The sequence below is a fragment of the Xylocopa sonorina genome, chromosome 7 (genome assembly GCF_050948175.1).
Source record: "Xylocopa sonorina isolate GNS202 chromosome 7, iyXylSono1_principal, whole genome shotgun sequence".
Lineage (NCBI taxonomy): Eukaryota > Metazoa > Arthropoda > Insecta > Hymenoptera > Apidae > Xylocopa > Xylocopa sonorina.
Genome location: NC_135199.1, coordinates 3,181,210 through 3,206,638, shown reverse-complemented (window position 1 = coordinate 3,206,638; position 25,429 = coordinate 3,181,210). Strand labels below are relative to the sequence as shown.

The 25,429-nt window shown below is 39.8% G+C and overlaps 3 protein-coding genes across 6 annotated transcripts in view; all 3 read left to right on the top strand.

Annotated features, from left to right (window-relative positions):
• Positions 1-1,659: 1,659 nt before the first annotated feature.
• On the top strand, positions 1,660-3,997 carry LOC143425570 (uncharacterized). Its single transcript, XM_076898472.1, has 3 exons — positions 1,660-1,762; positions 1,980-2,155; positions 3,650-3,997. Exons 1-3 carry the CDS (start codon positions 1,750-1,752, stop codon positions 3,962-3,964), a joined length of 504 nt encoding a protein of 167 aa, XP_076754587.1. The 5' UTR covers positions 1,660-1,749; the 3' UTR covers positions 3,965-3,997.
• Positions 3,998-6,111: 2,114 nt separating this feature from the next.
• Positions 6,112-8,399, top strand: LOC143425222 (popeye domain-containing protein 3-like). Its single transcript, XM_076897850.1, has 7 exons — positions 6,112-6,300; positions 6,425-6,559; positions 6,864-7,045; positions 7,135-7,374; positions 7,549-7,701; positions 7,799-7,943; positions 8,121-8,399. Exons 1-7 carry the CDS (start codon positions 6,246-6,248, stop codon positions 8,291-8,293), a joined length of 1,083 nt encoding a protein of 360 aa, XP_076753965.1. The 5' UTR covers positions 6,112-6,245; the 3' UTR covers positions 8,294-8,399.
• Positions 8,400-14,512: 6,113 nt separating this feature from the next.
• LOC143425144 (popeye domain-containing protein 1-like) overlaps positions 14,513-25,429 on the top strand; it is a 61,497-nt gene continuing 50,580 nt past the window's right edge. For 3 of the 4 annotated variants that reach the window (XM_076897692.1, XM_076897693.1, XM_076897689.1), the window contains exons 1-2: positions 14,513-15,252; positions 18,189-18,516. The gene's annotated coding sequence lies outside the window, so the exon portion shown is untranslated. Of the gene's footprint in view, positions 15,253-15,351; positions 15,440-18,188; positions 18,517-25,429 lie in introns of those variants that run through there. The other variant, XM_076897690.1, reaches the window with a different exon arrangement.

Genomic DNA, 25,429 nt, shown 5'->3' with positions numbered 1-25,429 from the left:
TGACATTACCAGATAATGTTTAAACAGTCACGTTATACATTTTCAAACGGTAGCCACATTTAGTTATATAGCATTCGTTTTCACTTCGATTCGAAAAAAAACATCCGCCGCTATTGGACAAAGAACATCGTGGAATCTCCACTGTGGCGATAAATAATCTACTTGGAGTTCGCAGTGCTCCCAGGACGCCGTAAAGCCTCGGGCGGCGCGGAACACCCTTCCACGTTCTAAGCGAATAAAACGAAGAGTTCAGGTAAAAATACGTGCTACCTGTGCTCGTTCACGCCGATCGCGATTGTTTCAGGGACGAATGCAGGAACGACATTTACGAGAAGACTCAATGGGCCGTGATGAGCCGCCTGACGAACGGGGTAGAAACGGACGTCGGGACGGCGTTGAAGATGGTCGAGGAGACGAATCAGAGGATACAGACCGTCAGACGAGATCACGATCAGGCGATTCGAGAGCTACGGACGAATTTGACGATCCAAGAGGAACGGGCGGAAGCTTTGCAGTTTGAAAACTTCGAGCTGAAGGACCTACTCAGAAATGGCAAGTTTCTTGTCCGGATACTCCTCTTACCAGTTGTCATCGCATTCTCGTTCCCATTCTTCGCCCCCTCGCCCGTTTCCTATAGCGTTCCGTTTCACGTTATCGTTTTGTTCCCGTTTCTGTTAATAGGTTTCAAGTGGAAACAGATGGGAACGATGTAACGAAAGTCATTTTATCGATCAAATTTTAAATAGCTCCGAGACTTAGCCGAACCACCGGTCGTCAGCCGCCGTAGATTCAACCGAGGCAAATCGACGCGAGCTGCATTGATTTTGCTCGAATATACATGCGGGAGTGATCGCGGTCAGCGTAGCCCGCGGGAAATTCGACAGAGAAATTTGTCTGTCGTACCGCTGCCGTCAGGTGGATACGGTTTATTAATCGACCGGGGGCGATTTGCGAATGTCTGATGGTAATAGTAATCGGTACAAGCGGAACATCTTTTTCTGTTACGACACGAAAATAGGAAGCGAAACATCTTATAAATGAAGGCGCGAACAGAAGGAAATGAATCTCAATAAATCAAGTTGTAATTAGTTTATCATAACGTAAAACGGAACGCGTAATCGATTTTTCATCTCTTTGTGGTAACTTTCTTTAACTTCATATTATAAAAGCTAATAAATGGACGAAGTGGTTTGTATAAAGCGAAAGAGGGTGAAGCCTAAGAGAGTGAAATCGTGTTTTATTAAACTGCGATAAAAGAGGGTCTGCCTTCAGGTTTACCTTTCTTTCTTTTTTTTTTAATTACAAATTCTCATTTCCTTTGAAAGCAGATATTAAAATTGTGTGTAATATATTGAAAAATTAATTTTCCCTTTGATTGCAATTTTGCATTAAAATAGGAAACGGTTTATCGCGCTGTTTATCACGATGTAAAATTACTTCGGCACGCGTTCATATGTTATAAAATTTCAAAGGTTTATCCGGACTTTGGTAGTTTCGAAATCGCGAACTTCAATTTCAGGACATTTCAAAATTTCCAATATTTCATCCACCAACTTTTGTTGTTACATTCAACGCTGATGTCGAAACTACTTAATATTTGTTACTGATATCGATACAGATAATTATAAAGATGTTCCATGACATTAATTTCCAGCGAAGAAAGAGGTGGCAAGAACGGAACGAAGCGAGGCTGCTCTGAAACTCGAGAACGAGACTTTAAAAGAATCTCTGGAAGATACGCGTAGACGGATGTCGATGTTAGGTGAGCGTAAAAAAGCCCCGAGACTCGACAGGTGCAAAGCGTGTTGAGTACAAATAATTAAAAGCTGTTCGCGATTCCTTGTTTCTCTGGAGAGCGGGTAAATGCGAAAATTTTGAACAGAATTTGACAAGCGGCGTCATAGATACGATGAACGGTAACAAGCGCAACCAGAGCACCAGGGGCGGTGATATTACTTATTTTCGAACGTTCATTGCAGCCGTCGGAAACAACGTTTGGCAAAGTCAGGCAGTAACGCTGGCCGAGAGCAAATTGGAGCTGGAGAAAACCGTGATCGGACTGCGAGAGGGAATCGTCGACACCCGTGATGCGTATCTCGAGGCAGAACGACATACCCGAACACTTCTGGACGAATCGAGGAAAGAGAACGATTCGGTGAGTCCGTCTACCGTTCGCGCGACGCTCCCATCTTGTTGCGAGTAAATCGAAGCGGACAAGATGATTCTCGCCGACGAGATCTTACGTAGAATATCATAATTTGAGAGGATATATAAAAAAAAATTGAAATTGTAATGGGATTAGGTATGTTATTACGATTGTTGTGTTATAGAGAATTCCATGCTCAGTAATTAAAAGTTTTATGGTGGTATCGTGTCGAAGTCACCATTATCGTACGATTATTGATTATTCGGATATATAAATATTGCAGTAGCAATATTTCACCGAGGAAATGGTATTCAGTTTTATTACGCGAACATTTTGTTTGAAGATTACTTTTTATATACGGATTTCGTATACGACGGATATCGGTAGTCGAATTATTAAAATATGAATACAAAGAGAGGATTTCGAGCCCGTAATACGTAAAATGAAAGTTTCGATATAGAAACTGCATTCGTTTCGAGACACGTTTCAGTGTACCGTTTATCTTTCATTTCCGAGGATATGTTCTAATTATCGCGTCGTATAAGCAAAACGAGCGTATAGAAAGAAAGTTATTGCAGTAATTTCATCAGATTTCACGTTCCACGTCTTTCTGCTATTCTATACGACTTAATTTGCTTCAAGGTACGTTGGAAGTTCCGTTTCGCCCGTTTGCACCAGCTGTTCTGTTATTAATTAACGGTGTTAATTGACCTGCTCCGTATGATGCGTTAAGGATACAAGAGACTGTAGAAATTGCTTTCTGTTCAAGCCACTATTGGCTCTCGATATAGATGACTAAACCCCTCGCGAATTAATTTGATTCTCGCTTAAATTAACTCACGCTAGTAGAAGGGAATTTACGATCAGTTTCGATGAACAATTAACTTCATTATACTATGGTTTCTCGCAAATACAGCCCAGTTAACTGATATTTTATTCGGTAATTAATCCAAAGTTAATGATTTAATATTCATTATTAATGACAAAGACTGGCCTTGAGGCGTACAACTAACACAAAGTCGACTTGTAACGATGTTAGTTGCAAATTGCAACACGGAGCCTGCTTACCTTTGGAAACTTCCTTATTCACCCTGTGCCTTTGGAAACCCGGAAGTTTATTGCTGCTGTGATGACAAAAGCTCAGTCCTAGTTTCGTCGCCTTTCTTCAATTCACCGCCTATAAAGTTTACGATAAAGTTTCCTGTGATCTCCTTTGACGAATCACTCGACAGTCAAAGATACCAGTTGCGATTTCAATTTGTCAACAAACTTGTTAGACTGCTTGAAAAATTTCAACAATATAACTACCACTTAAAGAGCAATGCAAATTCGTTTCACAGATTTTTCTACAATCCTCGATATCTAATAACAAGTTCAATTTTATTCTTTGTGCTGGTAGCGTATTTTTAGAACGAAGGAATATTAAAGAAATAACCGATAAATTTAGCTGATATATTTATGCGATTTTCTACTGCATTCCTCCTGACCATACATTTCTTTCAGTTGAGAGAAGAATGGAAGAAAAAAGTGGAACAACTTGAGCAAGAGATCACATCTCTCCGTTCGTTGATCTCGAGCAAGAAAGACAGCGATGGAACCAGAAACGGCGACGATAATGGTTCCATTAAGGGGACTCCAAATGGGACCGTTTTAAAGCCCGAAGATGATCCTGTCGCGGACATGACGCAGCAACTGATCTCGAATCGCGAAAAGATCGAAACGCTCAAGCGGCAGAACGAGCGGTTGTCGAAAACACTGTGTCGACTGCACGAGTATCGACTAACGGGGCAAATCACGACAAACGGTCCCAACAAATGACATGCCCGCGAAAACTGTCGAGCCGCCACTTTCCAACTTGTCATTCCCATTTTACCATAAATCATGATAGATCGCGAGAACGCACATTGACAGATGGCTTTCGCGCTATGCGTATTAATCTTAAGAACGGCATTAACAACTTCGATCGATTTACGGTGATTTATTTCGCAGTGAATTATTGGAATTTCTGATCGTTTTCTAAATTGTTATTTTTATATATAATATTAGTGTATGAGATTCTTTATTTTCAGAATTTAGTACTGCAATATTGTAACTCTAGAATATCTACAATTTCGACCGTAGCAAACGTTACAATTTGTGTCTTTATTCAGTTGATAACGCGAGCAATACGAAAATCGTAATGTGATTTCAAGACATCAGAAAAAGCTGTGGAAATAGATTGGCGTAATACATATTAAATCCATTCTACACGTGTACTCTTTAGTTCGGAATATATTTATAAAATTTGAACTTAATACATTTATCAACCAGTATCACAGGTGATGGATTTTTTTCCGCCCCCTACGATCTCAAACGCTGGACACAGAAATACAACATTCAATTATCGAAGTGGATAAAGTTGTACGGAATTTTTTGTGTAACTTTTTTTACGAGGAAAAGAGATTAATTTCACATTCATTTCTCGTTTTTAAATAGGATGGTCAAAATCTAGAACGAATGATCAATTTTTTGAAATGTCATACCATCTTTCAAATTTCAGAAAACTGAGAGGGTTTCCAAGCCTTGAAAAAGGCTCGCAAAATCTCAAATGGATTGCAAATAATTTAAATCTAATGGGTAGTCCTTAGCTTGATATCGTTTTGAAGAGACTGACCTCTCGAAAACGTTATCAAGTACTTAGGTCTACCAACGAGGAGGTGACAACGCAGGGACTCATCCTTCCAACCCTAATCCCATCCACTTTCCATTACCTGCGACCTCGACGCAGAAGGTATTGAGGCTTGACTCTACTTGAATCTATCCAAAACCAATAATGCATTTTCGAGGATCTAACAAAGACTTTTAGAAATTTCAGTATGGATTTTACGAATCGCAGAGAAGAAAGAAAGAGAAGGAAATACAGTTTTCTTATCCAAAGGAAAATTAATAATATGAATCTACAGATACTTCATAAAAATTAAATTCTGTCGCAAAAAGAAGAATGATGTATGATACATTAAACTCTATTACTCTAGTTTTTAGTGACTCGATTCTGAATCAATTGTATATTCAGTAAAGAGTTAAAGAAATATACGATAAAGAATAAGTCAAAGCAAAAGATAAAATAATCGCAATAATAATCCGGAAAAAAATCGCTTTTTTTCTAATCAGGTTTTTTTTAGATCAGGTGAACAAATTAATTCCATGCTTCTGTACTAACTACTAAGCGAACCGCATCCAATGTGATTTATGACACGACTTAGATGATACAATTAAAACCTCGATGATACGTGCGGGTATTATCGAAATTTCAACGAGACTTAGTATTAGAATGCATTGTTCATCGACGCAAAACAAATCGTACAGATCGTTCCGTAGCGATTTACAGCAGATCCAAAGATCCTGGCGACACGGGTAGGACGCGACCCAACTTCGCAGTGAGCGCGCCCACTGTGTTAGACCTATACCCTGGGGCGTAGCAATCGATCAAAGCTGCGAATTCTAGATGAGCATCGAAAGCAACATAGACTTGATTGAATTTCAACTATTTCATGGCTCGACGATAAATCAGTAAAACACCTCAAAGACTCAAGGAAAACTCCTTTACATCACTTTCGTTCTTAATATCATCCCCTAAATTCAGTAACGAAAAAGAGGGGAACATTTTTAAAAACTTCTTCGAAGACGAAGAGTGTATATAATAGATCCACATCAGGTATGCATCGATATCGAATATGTGTGAAAATATCCTTTGTTGCAGATCTCATTTGTCATTAAACACGATAGATCATTTGCACCATGGGTCTACTATTACGTTCAAATGTTAAAAGCGTATTAGTGCTTTCCACTCGATGATAAGTTTTATCGCCGCATTTCGTTCTTGCCAGCAGGAGGTATTTTCCCTTGACAAGCTTCTGCATCATCAACGTGTAAGTAAATCGATCTAAAGGGTTGGCGCAAGCGCTGAGGAGGGTGGCATACGCCGCGCCCCTGCTTGGAGACGAGGGCTTTGGCAAAATTCACCAAAACAAACCAGTGAGCATGGACACTAAGTAGTTTTTAGAGATCCATCGTTCTTCTCTTCCCCTTTATACCATTCATCGATAGCGATTTAGCCAACATGAGTCCTGGACTCGGACACGATCCTCTTCCTTCGTATAATATCACTGCATTAGGTAAATTCCAGCATGTCTGTTCTATTTTCTTTTGCACGTATTTCTTCGTATAGGATGCAATTAGTAAGTTGTACAATTTTTGTTAAACGGTATTCGTGTTCCGTTTTTCTCTAATTATTTCCAGGTAATACAGCACTGTGTCTGTGGCAGCAACCGCAGCACATACTGTTTCAGTTAGCGAATTTTTGCTTCGCATTGTCGTACTCGGCACCCTCCTCGAGAAAAGGAATATTATTTATGCATTCGGTACTAATAATAGGTAAGCGTAATCGTAATATCAAAAAATTGCTCCAAATACTTTTAGTTCGCTTGTATTGTAAGAAATTAATTTTTTAACAAATACATCAATACTTCCTAGTGACACTATGACACAACCACTTATGAATTTTTCATTTTAAAGTATTCAAAATTCAGGAACATGTAAAATATTCTACTCTGCTGTGCTTTAAAAATTAACAATTAACGATTCCTATGAAAATCTGAAGTAAATTTACTGTTTTAAAAATGTATATTAACAACAATTTGAGGTTCTATAATTAAATAGTGCAACATTTTAATTTAAGGCTTCATGTTGTTATCTGGTTGGGCATGGCACGTGATATGTGCACCAGATATATTCTCCTGGAACTTTAGCTTTTTAGTATTGAACATTGGACAATTGGTCTACATCGTTTATCAAATGAGACCGGTTCGATTCGATCCTGAACTAGAGGAAGTCTATCACACCCTTTTCTATCCGTTCAAGGTGAGTATCTCATAAGACTTTGTACAACGTCCAGCTTGAGTAATACGAACATTGGAATTTTTTAACAACCTTTTAATTTTACAAAACAGGTGTCACGACTACAATTTAAAAGGCTAGTGTCGCCGGAATTCGCATCGATAATGTCTTTGCACGCGGGTGAAGCGTACGCGATGCAAAACCTAACGCGAACCGACAGATTAGGACTGCTGCTTAGCGGAAAAGTGAATGTCCTTAGCGATTCGAATTTTCTCCACCCTATTCTACCATGCGAATTTCTGGATTCGCCTGAATTCGAGAGTTCTCGAGCATCGGTCGACGACAAATTCAAGGTAAACTGTTTCACTTTTCGAAGAATCATACAACATACGATTCGTGGAAATATAATGACGTCCAGGTAAAAATGTCATTCTATAAGATGTATAAAACGTGCGAGAATAAAAAGTTAAAACGTGACAATGGCAATAAAACGTTTTAACCTTTATCTGAATTTGCTTTTATTTTAGGTGTCGATCGTGGCTGCGAGTTCGTGCAGATACTTGTACTGGCAAAGATCTGCGCTGGAATATCTTCTTGTTAAAGAAGCATATCTTGCGACTGTGTTAACAACATTAGTAGCCAGGGACATAGCCACCAAATTGTACGCAATGAATAATAAGGTAATAATAGCTATGTATTAGTTACATATTAATACTTGAATGCATTTGAAATCAAGTCGAAGTTTGCGTTTGGTTTTTAGCCCTAACGTCTTCTTAGATTGTTACAGATAAAGGATCGCATTTGGATATAAGGCTTCCAACTATCAGTGCAGGGTTGACGATAAGTGGTGAATACAGAAGTCCAAGAGCATCCAGGCAAGCATTGATTCGCAGAAAGGAGACATCTTTGACTAGCGATAATGGTAATCTATTTTACTTCATCCTCATATTTTATTTCATATCGGTAAGAAAAACTAATTGAAAGTTACATTTACAGTAACTACGAAAGAGGATGATACAAAATTGAATATATTTTACATATTTAATATGAATTAATATATATTCATAGTGGATGTATATTAATTCTTCAATTTTTTCAGCTGTCTCGAATTTGAAAGATCGTCAAGTAAATAATTTCTCGAAGAAAGGTGCACCGAATATGGAGCCTCTTCCGGAGATGCCATCCTGCGATGATTTGGCTTCCAGCGGGGTGGAGAGTTGGTTGGACTCTTCGAGCAAGTATCATAGTTGCGAGATCGTGGACGAAGAATAGCAGGAGGCTTCCTTAACGCCGGACACGTTTTACGACGAAGATAGCGACTAGTGTCCGCGTTAAGGTGTTACATATTGCGAGAAGAAGACTGCGGTATTTTTAATTGAACGATACGAGGAGATAGTTCACTCTGTATGAGAGAAGAAAATTTTATCTTTAAATTGTTCAAATGTCACCATTGCAAAACAGGTTATTGCATCGTTACAGTCGTGGATTAGATAATTGGTGCTTCTGTTTAGTGTACGAGACATTTTTCGTTTATGTAGCAGTCGAATCTTTTTTTCGTAGCATTTCGAAGGAAGTACCGCAAGAAAAACAACCCGTGTCTTAGCACGTGAAAATATTTTTTATGACTGTGATTGATGGTGTTAGTAATTTTGGAAACAGTACAAGTTTTTTAAACGATTTCTTAACCCTCCGTCGACTTCCACTTGCCGTTGTTATATATTTGTGTTATATTCAATTCGTAATATCTTGATTTTTCAGATGGTGAAGTTAAAATGTTGGAGTATAGGTTTTCAAAATAGTATCTACAACATGCTTTATAATTGATAAAATATCTTTCCATTAAAAAGTTCGATTAATAAATGTCAATTAATGAGAGGAATTCAGAAGAAATTGAAAACAATTGGACTGAACGCGGAGGGAAATAAATAATGACAATTACGATTGTGCTCGACGAAGGGTTAAACAAATGGAAAGCTTGATTTTATAAACATATATACAAAGAGAGTAGGTAAATATATTTTGTTTGTACGTAGAGTCCAAACGAGCAGACATTTTCTATACATATAATTGTATAACAATTTTTAAGCAAAGAAAAATACTTAAGTAGTAGAAATTAATTACTGTAGAGAATACTATTTGTTTAAGAAAGGGGTATTACTATAGATAAGAACATTTTATTTCAAAGACATAACTGCGATAGAGAAGTTAAATCGTTAATAGCCTAAATGAACGAACACCAAGCGAAATAAGGAGAATCAGACGGTTATAGTACATACGTAGCTTCCACAGGATGAAATTTCTAGCGTCTGATCAAAGAAACGCAGCGGTTTCTCCAAACCTCAGGTGTACTATTCACGAATGATTCGAAAAGCATTTTCACCTAATTTAGAATTAGTTCACGCACACGTGCATTTACGTACACATGAAATAACTATGCTTCAATCTAAAATGGAAGATTTGTATATTTCGCGTGAATTTATAAACACGTGGTTATCGTAATTTTGGGGATTAATATTATGCTATCACGAAGAAATGAACATTACGACCATGTTACTAATTAATAGTCTCGTTAAACGTAATCCAAGTGTCGCCAAGTAAACGGCAGAAAAGTGCTCTTGAGGCAACCACAGTTCCAAGCGCTTGCCGCGGGGAAGTGCTTATACATATAACAAAGTATCTATAGACAACAAACAATTATTGTCGTATAATTATATCGAGCAGTAAAACGCGAACGTTCTCTAAACTATTCTATGGGATAAGTGCACCAATTATTTTTAAATTCAATTTTATACCTTAAGAGCTTTTTTAGAACTCTGAGTGATTGGTCCTCTCTATCTGTGTACATGATCTATATATAATACGGTGGGTATTTATGGGAGATGCAATCTTCCTTCTCTTTGAATTCATGCATAGCTAGTGTTACATAGCGTTTCAAATAGGGTAATTGTATATATTGCACACACATGTATTGAGGATGAACACTCGTTGATAAGAAATTGTTCTAATTAAATTTAAGCCATTATATATATACATATATACACATTCCGAGCACGAAGGGCTTCGTATTTTATAATGCACAAATTTATATAGATCGTAATGTTATTTGTTTTCTTTTTTTACATTGAATATCATATCGTGACTGTATAAGGAAAATTTTTTACGAAAGCTAAGCAAGAACTAATTGTAAAGGCGAGAAAAGCGTGTGAGAAGTAGATTATCCTCCATAAAAAATGTTAAATGTTCAGTGTTAATTTTATTGCTTAAACTGTTATATCTTTCTCTTTCCGAATGAAAAATTAGACATTCTTCAATTTTCCTTGTATAGACACTATATAAAATCGTGTGTATTTATACATGTCAGAGGTTGTCCCATAAGTGTACTCAAAAGATATTTTATTATTCAATGAGATGTAAGAGAATGAAGGAACTATTGTTGTTCAGTGATAAATTTGTAATAATTTATCTCGATACGTAAATGCCGTTTACAGATGTTCAGGAAATTTTATAGTCCTGAATATCTTGTTTCACCATGTATTTTTGTTAAGATCTTCATAATTTCTTCCGGTTCATAGGCACGAGGGGTTGTTAATATATATTATTCGTTGGGACATGATTTTTCATTTGAAACATTGACGGTATTTTATAATATCAGCTGCCTGTTTATAGTTTATACGTTAGAATAATGTTTAAGAGAAGCATAGGGGTTTGGTGTATATATGCATACGTTGTTAACTTTGCACAGTAGCGTTGTCACATAAATGGCAATACGGAGAATCGATCGTACGCGATCGGGATAGTTTGTAGCGTTTAAATACGTGTTTTGTACAGAATTTAATTACTGTTTTCTTGTTGTCAATGAATACAATGAACGGGAACGAATGTTTGCACGAAAGTTTGTACGGCTCATTTTGTCGACATACCATTCCTTCGTCACGCGCAGCTCTCTGTTTCTAATTACGAATGTTACAAGGAGTTGAAATTAAAATTTACAAAAGTTATCAAAAAATGCGAGCAATACTGGAGAGAATATTTTTTATTTTAACAGAAGGTTGGACTAATTTCAGAGTGTTGTTAAAAGACATTACATGTATTTTTTGTTGTCAACTTGTGTATTTAGCTAAATGCCTATTAGAACAACCTATTAAAAAGTAAAATACCCATTTCTATGGAACATAGTCTCAGTTAACGAACGTCTAAATGTTCGTGGCATGTGTCCACGTTTAATTTGGATGGAAACCAACTTGGTTACCTTGGCCCTTGATGGGCCATTACTGAAATAGCCCATCAAACTTCATAACTTTAAGCAGCTGCAAATGAGTTATGGAATAAACTTTCCATAATTACCCATTACTTTGATTTCTCAACATTAAGCGTCACCCACTACTGTTTTATTCGATTAAAATGTCCTTTTTCCATCTTCAATTCGATGCATGTCACAAATTTCTATATTTTTTTTGATTTTCCGTTAAATAAATTTTTTCAGGATTTCATTCACCATGGAAACCGTCTTTATAAACATAGAACAACTCGCAGGTACATCATGAACGATTAGAAGTTTTCAGATTTAAAATTGAACGATTGAGTTTAGACAAACGGAGATTACTCGAGGCGCAGAGTTCAAATGTGCCCCGAGGCGATCGAGCAGATTGGCAAAAACGAATATAGGGTAGCAATTAACATTTGCTTCATTATCTACCCGCTCCATCTTGTCCGAAGGCCCATTATCTAGTCCAGCTGAGAGTGCCTCGAAATAGCGTGAATAGTTGAATCGGGTCCGCGGCGAAAGAAGATTGATCTGATGGCGAAATATACCGGTCGAGCCATCCGTAAGTGTAACTACCGGCTGTAACTAGCAGATTCACCGAAATAGCTCAATTGCTGTGTCTTCGATTTCACAAACGTCAGCGGAAAATTCCTGGTTCACTGCACGCTCCACCGTTCGTCTCCTTATGAAACACGATTCGTCGGACAGGCGATTTGTCTTCGTATACCGCCAAATAATTCTCTACCTATCTTTGAATAATAAAACACGGTGAAATCAAACTCGTATGCGTGTTTAAGGGTGATTTTCGATATTATATGGGGAGGAGTATTATTTATGATAACTCGTGTAGAATTATGTTCAGCACGATGAACTTGCATAGCGTTCTTGTTGCTAAGGTGAGAAAGCGAGTGAGAGAGAGAGAGAGAGAGAGAGAGAGAGAAAGAGAAAGAGGGAAAGAGAGAAGTGTAGAATATGTATTAATTAAAGATGAGACAGAAGGGTGTAGATTGACGAAGGTAAAACGCGCGTGACAAATTATTGCGATTTCCCAGGAGATAGACCGATTTCACGGAATGAAATGATAAGAATGATAGCTGGTATATTCCTCCCTACTTCGCGACTGTCTAGTAGTCAAAACTTTGCGTGACAATGTCCAATGAACTCCAGCTACGAAGACGGGGTATTGAAATACAAAAACGTTCGTTACGCGTTATGGATAGTACCTAATGGTAGCAGTAATTTCGGAATAATATTTATTTACAGGATCGATATGCGAACCGTAATATCTTTTAAAATATTAATGTTTTTAAACGAGTAAGTTTCAAATTAAAAACCAGTAAATTACCATATTAATTGGTTACATAAATTACTATTTTGCATGTGAAACAATCAGTTGCGGATAAGTTCCTAAGTATAAAATATAAATACTAATTTGATTATATGTAGAAGTTGTACGTGATACGTATTTTCCACGTAATTTCCAGCAGTTCGGGTTTCAAGTGTCACTGTTTCCCAGTTTGCCTAATTTCCGATTCGCCGCAAAGTGTAACGATTCCGGAAACGCTTCCACAAACGTGCCACCGACTCTGCAATAACGGGCAATCGAAACTCGATCGTAATGCAACGCCGATTTGCGTCCGTGCTTACGCGATCAGTTCGCAAAGAACAACGAGAACGTACAGCAATGCATTTCGTAAAATAATGTCGGAGCTGCGTACAATTTATGCACACCCTCCAGAGTCATTTATATTTTGCGAAAGAGTTAATACGGCCTTAAACTGTGCGAAAGTTCCGAAAAGAACATTTCAGCAAACACGTTTTTCAAAGTAAAATACATCTCAAAATCTCCAGTGGGGAAAATAAAAATATATTGGAAGACGATCGAAGTCCGTAGGGAAAATAATAAGAAACGATGTAGAGGGTGTGCGGAAGGGGAATTCAGATCGAAACAGGGGTGAGCACGAGGGACGAAGGTAGGGTGAAGATACACAAGTGAACAGCAACGAGGAGGTATGAAGTATAAGGGTGTCGAGAGAAGTAGGGAATGTGTGCAACGTGACGATAAACGTATCTGCAGCGTAACGTGGAACTTCTTGTTCCTCGAAACAAGTCTACGAGAAGGATAGCGTGTGACTTAGAAAATTGCATACAGATGAAAGGATTACGGTTGTCCAAAATCGGGGTCTACAGCGCAATAAAACAGTATGAAAAAGACGTAACTAAAAATTCAATTGCAATGCAGGATACGTTGTCATCAATTTAAATATAAATTAAATTTAGACTAAAATAATCCATATTTGATGAAACAGTGAGAGAGAAAGAAAGAAATAGAATACGAGATACCAGTAACGGAGACGTTCCCGATAGCATCGAAATAAATTTATCATTACGATCGCAGGCCGCATGGAACTTTATACGCTTGAATCATACAACAAACCATAAAAATTCAATCATCCGTACTAAAAAGTAAGAAAAAAAAAAACAAAAAAGAAAAAGGATGAAATAGGAACGCGACATAGAAACCTAAAAAGGAAATAAAGAAGGAGGGGGCTACAGAGTTAGGGAAAAGCAGTTAGGGAAAAAAGGTGTGTTGAAAAGTACGTCCGGCTAGAAGAGAAAGATCGAAAGCGGGGTAAGATCCGGCGAGAATGGGGTGCAAGGCACGTAGGTAAATATGAAGGAAGAAAAACAAGAAGATGGGACAAAGAGCGTGGCGCACGGAAGAGTGGAAGGGTAAACTACTAAAGGGTAGAGCCCACCGGCTGAAGGCGGCCAGGGGCAAAGAGCGAGCGGCAAGAGGTATAGAGGGGAACGGAGGAGAGAAAGGAGGAGGCACAGAATGGAACATCGTTGAGAAGCAGAAGCGGTCGTTTAAGGATGAGGGGTGAGAGAAGCGTAGTTGGTGGGTAGTTGGCGAGATGAGGAAGGACGGTGCTGCCACCTACGCGGAGGGCGTGGCGCTAGTTCTATCGGAGCTTAGTCTAACGAGAGCTTTGGCACGCGTCGCACAACTCGGGAGCAGCACTCGTGTCGCTTCAGCCAGTCGCGTGAGAGCGAGAGGGTGGCCGAGAGGGTGAGAGGGAACAGAGAGAGAGGCACGGTAACGGTGGACGGGAGTAAGCGAGAAAGATAGACAGAGGGAGGAGAAGGAGAATAGGATCAAGGGAGTTGGAGAGCAGAGATAGAAAGAGACGGATCGGGCGAGGGAGGTAGGAGAGGATTGAAGACGGTAGCGTTGAGAGATGGGTGTATGCGTGTAGCGGAGAAGAGGACGGATCGACGAGGACGACGAGGAGTGTAAAGCGATGTCGCGAAGATGAATGAACGAGGATTCGGACGGAGTTGATGCCGCGAGGATAAGGAAGATCCCCGAGCCGAGAACGCGGGACGCGTTGGCGCCGGCAGGATTAAGGACGGTAGATCCGAAATCTGAGTGGTGATCGTGCAGACGAGGAGCAGAGAGGCGGCAGTGACCATGGCGCCTCTGCTCGCATGTAAACAGTGGTTCATGCTCGACGCACGCCTCGAGAGCAGCGTTACTGGTGCGAGAGTTCAGGTCGAGAGTAACCGCAGCCACCGTCACCGTCACCGTCATCGGTGTGCACCGTGTTCGCGTCGGTTCTCCCGTGCCCGATGAACAACAGCGGTCTGGCTGGCAACGTCGTCGAGAGTATCGCGGACGTCCCGAGGCAAGACGGTATGGACGGTAGAGACGAGTCATGATCATCGTCCTGACGCGTCGCCGTTGTCCACGTCCTCGTCCTCGCCGTCGTCGTGGTGGTCGTCGCCGCCGCCGCCGCGCGAAACCGTGCTCCGGCCGTTTGTGTTTGTTGACTCGTCGTCGATGCGTCGGACGTGTGTGCGCGTGCAAGACGCTGAACCGAGCCCTCGAGCGACGGTCAAACGTGATTGATGCGTGACGCATCCAACTGCTACCTAACAAGTGGTAACCAGCCCGAGAAAACGAGTACGTTCCATCTCCCTTTTCCTTATCGCCCACGCGGCTCGTGCGGGTTATGGGTTTCTCTCTCGTTAATTTTGCGTTTCATCGAATCCCACTCGAAGAGCAACGTGAGAGCAACGTGAACGTGGTTCGTGTAACGAACGTGGACGACTTTCCTAGTGGCTTCTGATATCAGACGCGACAGCCAAAGGTGTGTTTCACACGCGTGCAAAGTCGTCCTCGTAGAGCCGCGTTTTTCACCGAACGCTTTCCGTGCCAACCAGTCGTATCGTGTTTAGTCTTTTTCCTTTCGCGAGAATCGGAATTGACCTGACACGCGATAGTCTGTTGCATCAGTCGTAAGTGCTATTTGCATTCCGTCGACGCAGCTTTTCTTAAAATTATTCTAGTATTAGGAAGGTTATTCGCTAATAATCGTGCGTCTCATCGATTTTCGTTGCAACATTTCTCTGAACGAATGACGGCCTCTTAAATTCGCTCGTGCAACGTTTCCGTGTTGTGACAGGCAAAATGGAGCACTGTCATCAATGCTGGAGTATTATATCACCACGATGATTCCGAAAATCCAGATTATCCTGTTAAAAAGAATCAGTTTACTCGTCGTTGTGAAATTTTCGACGACCAGTGACAAATTATTCACAATATATGTCAAATTTTTTTAATTTACCGTGTAAAATGTTTATCGTTGTTAGCTACGTTGTCCATTTTTTGTTTTTCATGGAAATTTTCAGGGAAAGTTGTAACGCAGAGCGTATCGAAGATGTAGGAATAATTTTTGCTCGAGAATTTCTACTAATATGAGTCCCATTCGTTCGATTTTTTCTCACGTGCCACGAATATTGTGCCAATTCCAGAAATTCCTTGCTTGCTTGAATTTGCTGGTCTTTCTCAAACGTATCCACGAGTTCGTGCACATCGAGAAGTTCCGTGCGCGTTGTTGCGATGCTCGACACTCGAATCGAATGGACAGGTGGCTCTGTGCAAATCCTTTGCTGACTTTTCCCCAACGTGATTTCGATCTTCTTATTTCGCACGACTTGTCGTTAATTTCCTTTCGTCTTCGCTCATCAAGACGTATGAATGATTAACTTAAATTACTTTCTGACAGTACCAATTTAGGTCAATCGTAGCAGTCATCTGATTTGACAGAAGTGTAAAGATGTCTCGTAATAGTAGTAATATTGTAAAACATATGTAGTATTCAACTTTCGTTTTGAACTCTTCTAATCGTATTTAATGCGTTAATATCGATGTTAGAAACTAGCATTTAATTATATGTAAGAAATAAGATTGCGGTATAATTATTGATATATATGATGAAAAGTTGTCGAGTATTTTTCAGTGAAGGGATATCAGTATGTACAATATTATTTGTCGATAGCTTTTCATAATTTTATTAGTTTGAAGAGTTAAAAAAATAATGATTCCACTGAAAAATGAAAATACTGTTTAATACCTCGTTTCGACAAAGCTTATATAGTTCTGACTTTTACTCATTTTTATGCACCGTTTCAGGAAAAGATTGAATACGAAGTATAAACGTAAAACTCCTTTAACTTTTCAGTCGAAAGTCCGCATTTTAAACAAATCAATGCAATTCCATGCATTCGACCTTTTCAGAAATTCTTACCTTTGGAAGTAATATAAAAAGAGTATCAGGCGCCCGTTTCGAGCACGCCGAAGACGAGTAACGAAAGGACGAGTTCGAAGCTCGCATATCTATTAGCATTGATATCGTGTAATCCCCGATAAAGCAACGCGCACGGTCGCAGCAGACTCCTGAAGATTTATCTCCCACGAATTAGGAGGTAACTGCAGCGAGGCTTCCGATTGGGAAACATAAATCCCGAAAGCTGGCTGGTCGGTCGATCGCATTTGATAAAAGCTCTGGTCGCAGAACTTGCCGAGCTTCATGCTCGAAGTTGATGAAGTTCCACTCGAAATTGTTAACTTTCGACCTTTCTCTCGTGTCGATCCCCGCAAACTTTCCGGACTCTAGTCGCTTTCGACTCTATCCGTCGACTTGTTTTTCGTTGCGCGAGGAATCGATACGTCGCCAGACTTGACGCGTCTTTCGAACCGTCTGGCATGGATGAATTTGGTGGAACTTTGGTGAAAAATTATAGGAACTTGAAAGGATGTGCTTTGTTCGTAAATGTGGGGGATTAGAACGTATCTGTAGAGATAGTTTGACATATATGTATATAGTTCCATTTAATAGTTATGGGGTTGTTAACAAATTTACTTTAGGTTAATTAAAAATCATCGACAAATATTTAAACAACAATGTTTTTAATATAATCAGTGCCAAAAACATTTAGATTGCTTCTTATGAAAGCCACGAGAAACTAAAATAATGATTCTTTTTCAAAGTTTTAAGGTTTTCACCAAGTCTGATGGTTCTCTGACTTCTTTTTGAAATTTATTGCATTTGGCAAATACTATAATTCATTTCATCCTACACAAATGTTCATATTTTTATAAAAAAAATCGTTACTTCACTTTCATAACACAAATGCATATACAAAGCATCTTAATATTTGTATAATCGCAATATCCGCTTTCTTTCCAGTATTTATTTTAATAACCATACACGATAAATCAACAGATTTTCATTCTTTTTAAACCATATACCTAGCGCAATATATTTTCATCCCTTGTGTCGTATACGTTCAACGTAAGAGTGAAAATATTATATATCAGCGTAGAAGTTATATTTTGATTAGCATTTTTTCACGTCGTTAATGTATCCGGGAAATACACGTGTAATATCGAAACGTATTGGTAGACGCTTTGAATGGGCTGGTAGATAGACAGGGTCGAACGACTGACTCATCGTCCGTGAAATATCGTCGATGAAAACATTGTTGGTGAAATATTTATGGGCGATTTGATGGTAAACCACGTAATTGACCTCTGGTTGGCGTGTGGTGTTTCAGACGAATCTACGGCCCGTTCGAGTTGCGAGACGAGCCGCGCAGTTCAGTGCGACGCGTCCTACGCCGAGGGGAAGATCGCGGTTCGCGCGAGTGTTCGCACGCAAACGATCGACCGCGTGGCTCGATCGGACGCCGTGACTCTGTCCGATCGTTCGGTGGTGAGCCAAGTCAATTGCGATGGTGTTGCACGAAGTGATGATCTTCTGCGTGCCCGAATTCGTAAGAAGCTCAACACCTCTGCGTTGCCACCAGCTCTTGACGCATACGCACAGAAGACTGAGGTGTATCATTCCGCACTCCAAACAACATATCGCTTATCCACCATAAGGTAAGGTGATTCACGATTCTTTGCTCGTTATTGCATATGAAATATTATTATGCAAGGTTTGCGTTCCACGAATTTTCAACCAGATCGAAGTTGAAGTATATCGGAAATCTAAATTTATATTCCATCGATACGTTCGTCTGTCGTTTAACGAATTCCCATTAAATTGTCTTGCCTGAAAATAGATCGTCTCTTGGAATATTATACGGTCTTGTAAAAGAAGGGAGGCATTTGAAACGAGCGTCATACAATTTTCAATGTAAACGATGTTGTACCTTCGAACACGCGCATTCTTGGTTTATGAATAATTTTCTATTTCGATCGTTAACGTGATAGAACTTTTAAATATATTTGCATAATTTGAACGCGATGTAATCGTTTTGAGGAGCTTTCCATCGATATTGCTCGGAAGTTTTTTTATACCTCGTCCGATACATGTTCTGTTGCTTCGATGAAAGTCGTATCTCAGAATGCTTTGGAAAAGTTGGAAACTGCTGTTCAAAAATTGTCACCGTTAAATCGCTGAAACTTTTATAGGGTGGAACTATGTTTTAACAAGGTTTGTCGCGAGGAAATAGTTTCAGTTATTTCAAACGGATTTATGAATTTGCTCACAAAGAAAAGTTTCACGTTCGAGCGTTTGACGAATTTAATACTTGCCCGTTCAACTTCGTCGATTTTTAATTACGTACACTTGAAATTATTTCACGGGTCCATTCGTTAATGATAAAACAGAAAAGCTGAAACAGAAATTCTAGCAATTAAGAAATTATCGATTAAATTTTCATCATTCTCGGTGATATGTATCATAGAATTAGCGTAGTCAATAACTGGCTGATTGAAATATGAGTTTTATAAATAACATTTTCGTGATGCTGATTATGCTTCGAATTAAATGAAGTTATATTTTTAATGACTTAGTTTTCGAAAGGATTGGAAAAGTATAATCGTCATTTTAGGAAAATGCGAAGCGAGTCATTTTGTCATCCGTATAATACACTTAATATTAATGGAACTCACGACAAAAGATCGTATCAATTGCAGAGAAATCTGGTGGCACGAATATACATGCTCCATCAGCGAACTGTCGCGCGATTTGTCCGAGAACGGACGTGCAGTCACGCCGTTTCCGGCGTGCAGAAAGGACGTGTTCCTCTTTCCTTTGAACGGTGTCGCCTGATTCGTACGTTTATTCGGCGTCATTAAACACGCTCCAGAAACGAGTCGCGCCGTCCTTTCCCATCGATTTTCGAAACAACGAGCCGTGTCTGCCGCCGAGTTTTAGAAAACTCGAGGCCGCGGGTTAACCAGCCGACCATTAAAAAATTAATTACCGCATGCGATCTTAACGTATTACCATTTACCTGTTGCGTGTTCCTAAGGACGCGACGCGACGTGTAAAAAGACGCGACAGTCGAGTCTTGAATTATACTGGGTGGAAATAAAACGTTGGTAAAAGTGGAGAAGGATGACAATAAAGCGTGCGTATTAGTTACATTTTTTCTTAATCGAGGCTATATTTTCGAAAGGAGCACGTTTCAAATTGAACAAGAAACGACATCTAATCTAACTTTATACAGAGATAATGAATAAAAATATTTTTTGCTGGTGAAAAAACATGCGAAGAGGTCAGTGTCACCTCGTAAAGTTAAGTATTGCGAAGGTACATATTAATTCACACAAATCGAGAAATACGATGGCTCTATGGCATGCAATTTTTTAAAGGAAATATTGTTCGGTTCGCGGAAGCTGCTCTGCGATAAACCAGGGAAAACAGTATTTTTATTTATTGAACGTTATAGACAGTTGTATACCAGCGTTGGCAAACTTCTCGCTTCTACTTGTCACAATTTTTAATCTGCTGTCAGAAATTGTACAAGTAGGTGCCGTTCCACATTCTTTCCTACTATTTGTCGAAACGACAACCGAAAACGAAACAAGTTTGTTTCCCGAGTTTATTTTTCCGTGCAAAGTTGTTCACAGCGTAACAAAAAGTTCGTCGATCGCATCGCGATGGCGCTTTTACTCTCCTTCCTCCCTTTTCCTGCGTTAAACGACGCTTCGCCGTCGATCGAGCTTCCGGTATCGCGCGGATGACAAAGCTCGCGGACGTACGCGTCTAAAAGAAGTCCCGCAGGCCGGGCAATCGAACGATATTTGTTAATCGTTGCACCGCCATTACCGGGCAAACAACGCAGTTTGCTCGGTTAACATCGTTTGCGCGGAAGTAATGTTTGCTTTTGTCAGCGACCCTTGCTTTAAACGAGATTATAGGCCGCAAGGGCGAGCATTTTATTTTTATCCCTAACCGCTCCGCGGATCGTGATCCGGCTAATAAGCGTTTTCCGGACGCTTTTTTAACCCTTCCTCGCGTGCGCTCACTAAAAAGCTGCGACATTTACCTCCCTCCGACCGTGAAGTTCCACCGTCGTACCTTCGTTGAGGTTCAGTTTGTTACCAAGTATACGGTCGCCAGTGTCGAAAGTGCACGACGGCTTCATTGTTGTCCTTGCACGAGAGCTATTCAAAAGAGTTCTCACGTTTGCACCATTGTCTTCCGGTGAGATTTGAAGGAAGCCGTTTTTCGAAAGTAAGTGGTTCTCCTCGACGTAAAGTATATCGCGCGAGATCTACATCTCTTGTGTACAAAGATAGAGGCGCAATGTGAGTTGAGACGTGTTTCATTTTTTCAGTTGGAGAATATTTTTGTCGTTTGATCACCAATTTATTTATTCTTCTCGACGGAGAGAAATTATTCGGTATATGATAACAGTTCATCTGTAATTCGATTCATTATTTTCTCGCGCAGTTTTAAGTTTTATAAATTCTCTGAAATTGTAGCGTGTAACGTCATGTTGTTTCAGGGGGATGGGGTGTGTGCGCCGCTTGCACATTGTAAATCGGACTATTACGATATGTTACAATTCCCAGACTACCGCAAATAAAATAAATTTCGTTACCTCTGTATTTTTGTCGCAGTGGTTTTGTAGATCAGTATTTGCAGTTCCTATGTTAACTTCACAACGTGTGTGTACTTTTCTCCATATCGCGTGCGTTCGAAAATGTATTCTTTTAGAATACACTCTATCGACGTAGCTAGTAGATCGTTGTGCCAGTTTCAGTCCGCAACCACGACGCTTGAAAACGATTCGAACACCATGGTTCGACAGAAGGAAGCGTTAAACTCACAAACGGAAGCACCAATCGAGATTTTTCTCTCGAGAAATCGCTGGTAATGCGATCACTTATCTCCACCTTCTTGGATGAAACAAAAGTCATCAGCTTTCGGCTATTTGCCGTGCACACATTCGCGCGTTACGAACGTTCGTCGAGTCTCTGTTTCCCCGATCTTCTTCTCGCGCGAGTAAAAGTTATCTAACCGAACGGCTCGCTTTTCAAAGAGTGACACAACTCACGAGCGGAGGCTCTATAGCCTGGAATAAAAAGACTTTATTCAGAGGCGAGTGTGTACACGTGGATACGTGTCCAAAGAAGTAACTTGGTCGTTTTACGACGATATAAGCTAAGCCTCTTACTTAAATTCGAAACTCGAGCCAGCCGGATATTCGAGCATCGGAAGTAACGTCTATATCCTGCTTAAAACTGAGTGACTCTGCTCTGTAAAAATTTGGATCGAAGGCTAATCGTTTCGAGTTTTCGTCTAGAAACGCGTAACAAAATGGATATCAATGTTTGTTCGAGTCGATGCGCATGCGGATCCATCTTGGCGTTATTTATTAGTGACTTCGGTTCGAAGCAGCAATAACTTTTTAGAATTTTAGTTTTCTCTCCTCTGTCGTGCTAGTAGACTTTTTTGGTTTATTTTCATACTTTCTGCCGTTACATGAGTTTCGAAGCTGAAACGTCCCTTAAGGTTATTATATACCACGATCGTCGTTAACGATCCGCAGAACTTCCCGCGTCCGTCACTCAAGGGTTAACTTAGGTAGCTAAGAGTGACCTTTGGTTTGGAAGCTGCAACTTAGTTATCATGTTTGTCCAATAGTGTAAATCGGCCGTTTCCCTCACCACTAATTCGTAATTTGATTCGGGTCTATCCACGTGCCTCAAACCCTACAACAACTTAGAATCTGTAGTATTCTTTCCATTTAGAAAGCAAAGTTTCAGAACTGATTTGAAGTTCTATGAGTCAAGTATATAGTTTTATCCTTCCGAATAGGGAGATCCTTCGAACTTGGAACCCTTAGTTTTAGTCAGCACATCGGCATGCAAACTCGAGCCATCAGTCATCCGGACTGATAACGACCAGTAGGATCCAACAATGTTTTCTATAGATATGTGACGTTACACGATCATTTATCAAGTATTATGAATGACCCGTAGTTCTGAAAAAGATACGTGATTATTATTGTACACGTTATACGCAAAATGTAAAAAAATGCTTATGAAAGCGTTCCAGTTTTTCATATTCTTCGCACTTGTGCCCATCCACGCGTTACGTTTACGTTTCACACCGAACTGTTCCCCTTAAATTTGTCGCCGCTACTTTAGCCTAACAGTGGCGAGCTCATTCCGCTTTTCCACTCTACTTACGACGTTTCACGCAATATTCACAGTTACATAATGTTATTAACGATCTAAGGCCATTAACGGTGTCTCACATACAGCCGACATATTGCACAACAGAATTACCACCGAATAATTACTGCGCGTGACATTTGCATATACGCGCGGCACTCGGTTCGCAGTTATTTTCGTTATTGTTCACTGGATGTAATGTTGTTTGTAACCGGTCGGCTTCCACTAGAATTGCACGTTCCCCCGTTCGCCATACATCGCGCTCGACGGAACGTGATTAGCAGCATGCACTTTCTATCGAGAATTTTAATCGTCTCTTCCGTTCACTTTGTCAAACCCATTAATTACACTTTCGCGATAAACAATATCATTTTTCTCCGTGACTCCCCGTTCCAATTCGAGGGAGAACGATTTTTTTCGGGTTAATGACTCGCCGCTTAATATATCCGAGTGTTATCAAACATTGTAATTGTTGGAGCGGTGTGTTTGAATTTTTACGTGCCGAATAATTTACAGCGTATTCTTTTAACGGTTAAATTAGAGTTCAGCTGTTCCACAAAATATCGCGTTTATCTATCGTTTTACCGTAAATACCCGTTTTTCCCTATTCATCTGGCAATTGCCAAATCGAAATTCACCCAGGCAAGATTTATAATCAGAGGCGAGCGTGAATCTCGCTCGAATAGGACGTTAACGCGTTGTGGAATGAAATTACAGCCAAATAAACCACGGTTTCGAATTCGATCTCTGTAAATTCCTGTTAAATCGGACCTCATGAAACCATCGACGCAACCCCGCGTTATTAAGCGAGAGGGAAAGCACGTTGTTTTAATTCGTCGGTGCTATGTGACTTTTTCGAATCATTGTGAAAACAGAAGAATAGTTGCACGGGCCTCTGACAATCACTCGGACAACTTTCTCACAGCTGTTTGTCACGTGAAAACGTTTCGCGTGCAGGTACCACGGTTCGTCAATTATTTTTACAAGTCCCCCGTTCGGCTCTCGTTAACCGTCTCCTTGTCGAGAAGGTGCGCCTTCATAATTGGTTTTGCAAACCGAATATTCGACACAGAAAAGCTTTCCGGTACGGTCACAGGCTTAACGAGCTTGCCGCTAAGTTGGGGATCGCGCGGCAATTGGTATCGAGCGATAATTTATTCTTTTAACTGGATTTCGTCGTTTCTATCTTCGTTAATGTTTAACAAGAGAAAATAACACTGGTAGATATACGTGGCCGTATAAAAGAAGGTTTAAACATTTTTTTGATCAGTTGCTGATAGAACAAAAAGCACAGTCTTTAGTATGCAAATTTGAGAAACGTGAATTTTAAACGCGGTTGTATAATTTGAACTTGTTTGATTTCAATTATTACGTGGAACAGTAAAAAAGTAAAAGGGTGGAAGCTATCCCACTGAAGAAGGGTAGTATTTTGTTACGGAACGTAAGTTCAGTTTAATTACTTTTACTTTTACGCGTAGTATATCAAAGAGTTGGCAGAATGTCAAAAACTTTTGCACCCTTTTCGTTCATGCATCGTTCCATCATTTGCATTCTAGTTGCGTCTTTTTTTTTTGCACGGTTGTAACATCTTGTTCCTGCATAGACCGTGGCCATATTCAGAAAACATTCCACGGTTCTTTATGCTCAGACTTCATCTCAGCGTATCGAATTAATCCAAATATTTCTGTGAAAAAGGACAGAAAATTTCTTTTCGTTGTTTATAATACTTGGAATGGTGCTGAGTATCTTGTTATTTTATCAAAGGGACAAAAGTGGTAGTGAAAGAATGGAATACAAAAGAACTACGTAGAAAAAGGTGAAAATGTTGTACTCTTTCATTCCTATTTGTTCGGAATTTATAATTTAACGCGAATTAACAGAACTCTACCATTCACAAAAATATTCTATACACGACCTCGTGGAACTTCGTCAAACAAAATTTCCGCTCTCTAACGTTGATTTTCTACTCCACGTTAACCATAAAAACGGTTGAAGATCGGCCAGCCACCAATCGTGACCCATATTCCTAACTACAATGATAATTCACTTACACGTATACAAATCTGCTCGCACACTAGACTCACACCCCAACGGAAACGTTTCTAAAACGTTCGCGATATCGACGAATCTAAAAAGTGTGCTACTTTCAAACAAGGAACGAAGATGTACGATCTGTCCGAAAAGTATCCACCCTGTCTCACCCTCGTGTCATCTCAAGCGTCGGAAGTTCATCGAGTCCCTTCGACATAGAATTTCGTAGGGAGTATCGATTCGTCTTAGAGATCGTCGGAGACGATGCCGTGCGATGAAAATTTAATTGAACTTGGGTCACGAATTAACGAGCAATCAAGGGACGCGACAAACGGGGCTAATATAC

What these genes read in the sequence shown, in the direction of transcription:
- LOC143425222 (XM_076897850.1), top strand. Translation starts at nt 6,246, where the DNA reads ATGAGTCCTGGACTCGGACACGATCCTCTTCCTTCGTATAATATCACT. An exon ending in GCATTCGGTACTAATAATAG is followed by an intron (nt 6,560 to 6,863) that starts GTAAGCGTAATC and finishes TTTTAATTTAAG; the next exon opens with GCTTCATGTTGTTATCTGGT. An exon ending in CGGTCGACGACAAATTCAAG is followed by an intron (nt 7,375 to 7,548) that starts GTAAACTGTTTC and finishes CTTTTATTTTAG; the next exon opens with GTGTCGATCGTGGCTGCGAG.
- LOC143425570 (XM_076898472.1), top strand. An exon ending in CGAGGAAAGAGAACGATTCG is followed by an intron (nt 2,156 to 3,649) that starts GTGAGTCCGTCT and finishes CATTTCTTTCAG; the next exon opens with TTGAGAGAAGAATGGAAGAA.